Consider the following 6,301-nt stretch of genomic DNA (forward strand, 5'->3'; position numbering starts at 1 on the left):
AAGATTTCAATCTTTGGGAAAAGAGGTTGATGGAAGACTTTTATTTTTAAAGAAAACTTTATTGCTTTGACTACTTCTCACCATCATCTCCCAAGTGCGTGTCGGACAACACTGCAAGGAGTGATCATTCCGCACGGGATAGAGAGGAGGGCAGCGGGGTCGCGGGGCCAGGACGGGTTTCCCGAGCGGGGCGGTGACCGGACGGGCCGCAGCGGGAGGAGCCGCCGGAGCACGGCCGGGGGCAGCGCTCGGCGCCCAAGATGGCGGCGGCCCCTGAGGGGGCCCTTTGTCTGCGGCCGCCGCCGCAGTGCGAGAAGGGCGCGAAACTGGGCCAGCCTGGACACGCCCCCTTCGCCAGAGGGGCGGGGCGACCGCACCCCCCGCCCAATCAGCGACCTCCACTTCCTTCCCTCTCACAGGGGCGCCCCCGCCCGCCTCCGCGAGCGCAGCCAATGGGAGCCGTCCGTCGTGCCCCGCCCCCGTGTGGGTGGAGGGGGCGGGGTCACGCTGTGGTTTTGTTTGCGCGCCCCTACTAGAGCCCCCGCCGTGGTTCATTAATATTAATGAAATCCCGCCCAATCAGGTGGGGCAGCGGCGGCAGCGCTTTGGTGACGTGTCGCCCCTCCTTGCGGCGGGGTTCATCTGCATATTCATAAGATAGGCGGGATGAGGCGCGGGCGTTTATAAGGCGCCGCCCCGCCAGGCTCGCCGTACATTTCGCTGAAGCTTTGAAGTGTTGTGTGGACCTCGCACCGCCCGGCTATCGGTGAGCGCAGTCGCGCGGGGCGGCCGCGACCGCACCGGGCCGGGTGGTCTGCAGTGAGCGGAGCCGTGTCCCAGGGGCAGAGGGCCGGGTCCCGTGGGAGGCTGGGCCGCGGCTCCGGACCCACCGATCGGTGCCTTCTGCAGGCACGGGGGACACGGCGGAACGGGCCGGTCTGGGCCGAGTGGGGGACGGGGCCGCGGCGGGCGGAAAGGCGTGCGCGGAAACAAAATGGCGACGGGCCTCGGCCGTGCAAAATGGCGGGCGGGAGGGAGGGGGCGGCGGGCGGCGCTGCCCAGGCCAGGCCGGTAGGGGGCGATGCGGGCGCGCATGCGCGCTGGGCACGGAGGGGCCCGTACCGGGGGTCCCACCGGGGGTTGGCGGGACCCGACCCGGCCGCGGGTTCTGCTGGGGCCCGGCCCTAATGCTGCTCACCTACCCTTGGCCCTGAGCCTTGCGGAGCCCCAGCTGGGCCCTCGATCCCGCTCTCCCTGAGGGAGAGCCTTTGTAAGACTGGAGGACCACCTAAGGCGTCCGGCAGTGTGAGATCACATCGGTGTTGTTATAGGTGGTGTTAGAAGGATTTATTGTTTCAGACCTCGTGGGGATTGTGTGGGTTTTTTGAGTCGCTGACTCGGTTCTGTTGGTTTGGCAGGTCAGAATGGCGTCAGATGAGGGAAAACTCTTTGTCGGCGGGCTCAGTTTCGACACTAATGAGCAGTCATTGGAGCAAGTCTTCTCTAAATACGGACAGATTTCTGAAGGTGAGACTGCAGAGCCACGATGGGAGATAGTTTTCCTAAGTCTTTTAAATTTCCCTGGCGCTGATGGGTTTTTATTTCCTATCTCTCCTTTTCACAGTCGTGGTGGTGAAAGACAGAGAGACTCAGAGATCCAGAGGTTTTGGCTTTGTTACTTTTGAAAATATCGATGATGCAAAAGATGCGATGATGGCCATGAATGGAAAGGTGAGGAGGCCTTGGAGTTGGTTCTTTATTTCCCATAGTGCAGGAAGAGAATCAGAGGTGCTGCTGTTCAGGCTGTGTGAAAAAATAGATTAATGCTAGTATCTTACATGAGATTATATGGGTGTGAAAAATTTGGCTGTATGAATTAATATGTCAAAGAACATATATATATATATTTGTGTGTATATATGTATACTAGAAATAAAACTGAAAAGTTCTATTATGGAATCTGGATGACTGAGATATAAGTTTATAGGCATTCCTATATATAATAATAATATTCCTTAATATATCTGGTTTTTTTTGCCTACTTGATTTAATTGTGGCATGAAAGAGATGTTTGTTTATTTCATAAGCAGCAAGTCCTGGCACTGCTCAGCCAACTTAGAAGGCATGCAACTCGTTCTACATGTGCTTTTTATGTAGTTATTTCAGTTTGGCTAACTGTGGTTGTGTTTTAGTCTGTAGATGGGCGTCAGATCCGAGTTGACCAGGCTGGGAAGTCCTCAGAGAACAGATCCCGTGGCTACAGAGGGGGGTCCTCGGGGGGCCGGGGCTTCTTCCGCGGGGGCCGAGGCCGGGGCCGTGGCTTCTCCAGAGGTGAGTGCATGGGGGTCACTTATAATGTCTGCATGGGGAGGTGTCATTTGTCAGAATGGTTAAAAAACCTAATTTCCATGTATTTCTAAGGAGGTGGAGACAGAGGCTATGGCGGCAGCAGATTTGATTCCAGAAGTGGAGGCTATAATGGCTCCAGAGACTACTATAATAGCAGGTAAGGGCTCTGCCAGCACCAGGGGTGATGGGGAAGCTGTGGTGGGGCTCAAAGCAGCAAAGAAGGATTTGAGCAGCTGTAAAGCAAGTTGTGTTTGTCCTGCAGGAGTCAAGGTGGCTATGGAGACAGGAACTCAGGAGGCTCCTACAGAGACAGCTACGACAGTTACGGTAAGTCGTGCTTCGAGCGGGAGCGCTGAGTCCGTGTGCTGTAGGAGCTCTGAACCTGCTGAGCCCGAGCCTGCAGCCTGGGGCAGGCTCAGGCTGTGGACGTGTGGTGGTGCCGGGAGATTCTAATTTAATGCATGTGCAGGAGTTGCTCGGATCTAAGGCAAAGCAAGTGTTTTAAAAAAAAAAAAAAAAGAAAAGGTGTTCCTGGAGCCCAAACTCGGCTGCCCTAACGCACTGACCCGCGGGTGGGGGATCTCAGTAGCCAAGTAGCCGTAGCCTTGGAATAATGCAAAGGGAGTAAAATGCTGGAACTTGTCTTTGCTTCAGTGCCTTTACAATTGTGCCTGCTTCTTGTCCTCAGCTACACACAACGAGTAAAAATCCTTCCTGACTCAAGATCGTCCTTCCAATGGCTGTATTTATAAAGATTTTTGGAGCTTCGCTGAAATGGTTATTGTGTAGTACATCTACTTGTATTTTCACTTTTGTAGTATTATCAGTTCTGATCTTGTCATACACAGCCTGGCAGCTTCTGAGACAAGACTGTCTGATTAGACTGTCTTGGAGAAAGCTCTGCTTTCAAGTGGTTTTAATCTTTTTTGAAAGCACTTCAGATTTTATTTTATCCTCCATGAATGAGCCAAGGTGTTCGTTTTTGGTTGTTTTTTTTTTTTTAAGTTGGGGCCCCAATTCAGTTTCTTTTGAGCTAGCAAGGACCTTGTACCAATGTTCACTAGAAGCTGAACAAGCTGTGGACTTTTTTTCTTCCTTTTTTTTTTTTCAAGTGCATTACCTTCGTCTTTTGTAACATTCCTTTAGTGTAGCAAGGTAGGAATGCAGCTTGGGTTCCGTTGGAAGGCAAACCACCTTGATATATCTAAAGAGAAACGTGCTTGTATGTTCAACCCGCATAACGGTATTTTTACTGTTGTAATGATGTAAATGACCCAAAACTAGACTTGCAAACCATAAAGAGGTTCTTGAAAATGTTTATTTATATTGTCCTTTTTTACTGGAAGAAATATGCATATTCCATTGCTGTTGTATTTGAAGTGGTAAAGGATTCCTGTATACAGTTTTCTTTGGCTTTACGAAGCCTATTAAAAGACCGTCTGAAATGAACTCTGCTCCTGACATTTACATTTCATTGCACAACACAACCCTTGGAGACGAAGAACAGGCTTGGGAGCGAGAGGAGGAGATTAGGGACAGTGGCAGAGCTGGCCGGACGATTGCCCGGACGTGCTGGAATTTTAATCCTAAAATCGGTCTTGACATCTGAATTGGCCAAGAAATTTCACATAACGTAGTCAAAACTTGTCTGTAGAGGCTGGAAGTACAAACTGAGGGCGTGCTAGGAGCGAAGTGCAGTTGGAATGGTAGGAAGGATGATGGATGTGTCCTGCAAAGCTGCTGTAGGTTACACTGGGAAGCTGTAGAGAAGAGCCAAGTGCTGTAGTCCCTGGGCTGTTCCCTGCGTGCCGAGCGCGTGTGCGATGTAGGGGAATGCCGGGCTTAGCTTAGCTGTGTCATTGCTTACAAGTTCTAAGAATTCTTTGCTAGCAAATGGAAACTGCAGTGTCCTTGGAGAAAAGAAGTGTTGTGCCTCCAACAGAAACCTCTGAGACGAGAGCTGCTCTCTTGGCTAGTTCATATGTGGAAATAGTCCTGTAATTCGAGGTAACTCCTTTTGCTCATGTCCGCATCCTTCCTCTTGTTGAGAGCTCATTTGAAAGTCTAATGTACCTGTGAAATATTCCTTTTGACAATTTTGGTCAGCTGCTGGAAAAACGTTAACCCATGCCGTATGCAACCTTTGGCTTGTGGCACACCTTGAGTTCCACAGATCAGAGTTGGGCATGCAGCCGTGTCTTGCTGTAGGTACGGAAGCAAGATTGGAACGAACTCCCTGACTCGATATGTGTTCATCTATTGAGACTCTTCCTAGACTTCATTAAGTTGCTCACTTTAATTGTAGCTTTCTTTGCCATCCTACTTGTTGCCATTAACTTTTTCCCATGGCCCACACTTCCTAAGCAGCCATGTCCAAGTGTTAACTCTCTGCTTAGGGGGATCCAATCCATGGGCTGGCTGAGCACGGGCAGCAGCCGGCCCGGAACAGTTTTTCCCAGACTGTGCTTTGTGGTGTGATGGGTTCAGCGATGGCTTGTGAGACCCTCGTGCGCTGTGAGCTGTGTGGGGAGGTTGGGGGCAAGAGCAGCCTCTGCCCTGGGCTCTCTTTTAATGCCTCTCTGCTTTAGCAGGCTGAAGGGACCCGGCACACACCTCGGAGGCCCAGCGGATCCTGAGCGACCAGAGCTGCGTTCCAGGGATGCTGCAGCAAGTTTGCCAACCAGGTAACATCCCTTTCCTGAGTTTGTTTTACTTTTTTGTCTGTTTCCCTCGTCCATATCCCTCTTCCATTCCTTTATCCACCTTCTAATTCTCTTGTGTCCATTTCGTTTCAGCACTGAGACACGTCAGAGAAGACAGAGGGACAGACACCAGAGTGAGGAGAAGATGAAGAGCTCAAAGCAGTGGTGTTGCTCATTTTTTACATGAACCAGATCAGTCAAGACAGAATAAAACACTGAAATGTGGAAAAACAAATCTCTGTGGTACTTTTTGTGGGAAACAGAATGTTTTTGGCTAAAGTATTTGTACTGGTGCACAGAGCAAACCACCACTGTGGTGCTTGGAGGTGAACACGCTCTGCTCCAAGCAGATTGATATGTGATCCTCATGGGAAATGAGGTCTTGTTGTGGGTTAAATCCCAAAAATTTGGCAGCTCAGTGATGAGGAGGATTAATATAATGTTGGGAGAGGCTGACACTCTGAATGTGTTTCTGGCAGGAGATTGCAGGGTGAGTTTTTCATCTCAGCTGCTCCTGCCCTTTTTATTTTGTATTAGAGAAGAGCTGATTGCTTCATCCTGCCCTTTTCTCCCTGTTTTTTTTTTTAACTGATAAACTCAGAATTTAGTGATGGTTTCAGGAGCCTGAGGACTTGCTGCCCAAGAGCCATCAGTTCCCCATTTTCCACTGATAGGAGTCTCCAGACATTCCTGCCTGCAGGAGGGGATTACAGAGCTCACTTCACAAAACCTACTTTTCCTCCTTTAACCTCTTTCAATTTATCTAAGTGAATAGCATTTAAAAAAAGCAATCAGCCATGACACACTTCTTCTGGGGGTTGTATTGAGCAATTCACCAGTGAGGATTTTTTGCATGTTAATGCAGGAGGGTATTAAATATAATGAAAGCTGAGGAGTGTGTGAAGTCTTTGCTGATAAAAATGCAGTCAGGTGAGGCTGAAATGAATTCAGGCTGAAAATACTTACAAATAATGCTTTGTAAGACCTTCCTAAATAGGATGCTTAGACGCAGGCAGAAATAATGAACAGGTGCAAAAATAGCCTGGTTGAAGGTGCTGTTATTTTTGGCATTGCTAATTATGGCATTGCGTTAATGATGTCTTGTTGGGATGGGTGAGGGAATCGCTGCAGCCAGGGGCTGGATGTGGAACCCAGTGGCGTCATCAGGAAAGTGTCTGGGTGCCAAGGGTCTGACGTGAGCTTGGGTGACCCAGTTTTAACCAAAATGCCATTTTTTTAAAGTAAGCCCT

The 6,301-nt window shown here is 49.8% G+C and overlaps 1 protein-coding gene across 4 annotated transcripts; it reads left to right on the forward strand.

The window, feature by feature from the left end:
• The first annotated feature begins 610 nt into the window (after positions 1–610).
• Positions 611–5,286, forward strand: CIRBP (cold inducible RNA binding protein). 4 transcript variants are annotated; one of them, XM_074529039.1, is made up of 8 exons: positions 611–766; positions 1,419–1,527; positions 1,625–1,731; positions 2,193–2,331; positions 2,422–2,506; positions 2,612–2,676; positions 4,938–5,033; positions 5,145–5,286. In XM_074529039.1, exons 2-7 carry the CDS (start codon positions 1,425–1,427, stop codon positions 4,943–4,945), a joined length of 507 nt encoding a protein of 168 aa, XP_074385140.1. In that variant the 5' UTR covers positions 611–766; positions 1,419–1,424; the 3' UTR covers positions 4,946–5,033; positions 5,145–5,286. The 4 variants fall into 4 exon arrangements, with proteins under 4 accessions (XP_074385140.1, XP_074385141.1, XP_005496935.1 ...); XM_074529040.1 differs by having other exon boundaries at positions 4,941–5,033; XM_005496878.4 differs by having other exon boundaries at positions 3,038–5,033; positions 5,145–5,256.
• Positions 5,287–6,301: the final 1,015 nt, after the last annotated feature.

This window comes from Zonotrichia albicollis, chromosome 29, assembly GCF_047830755.1.
Source record: "Zonotrichia albicollis isolate bZonAlb1 chromosome 29, bZonAlb1.hap1, whole genome shotgun sequence".
Classification (NCBI taxonomy): domain Eukaryota; kingdom Metazoa; phylum Chordata; class Aves; order Passeriformes; family Passerellidae; genus Zonotrichia; species Zonotrichia albicollis.

What these genes read in the sequence shown, in the direction of transcription:
- CIRBP (XM_005496876.3), top strand. Translation starts at nt 1,425, where the DNA reads ATGGCGTCAGATGAGGGAAAACTCTTTGTCGGCGGGCTCAGTTTCGAC. An exon ending in GGGCCGTGGCTTCTCCAGAG is followed by an intron (nt 2,332 to 2,421) that starts GTGAGTGCATGG and finishes TGTATTTCTAAG; the next exon opens with GAGGTGGAGACAGAGGCTAT. An exon ending in AGAGACTACTATAATAGCAG is followed by an intron (nt 2,507 to 2,611) that starts GTAAGGGCTCTG and finishes TTTGTCCTGCAG; the next exon opens with GAGTCAAGGTGGCTATGGAG.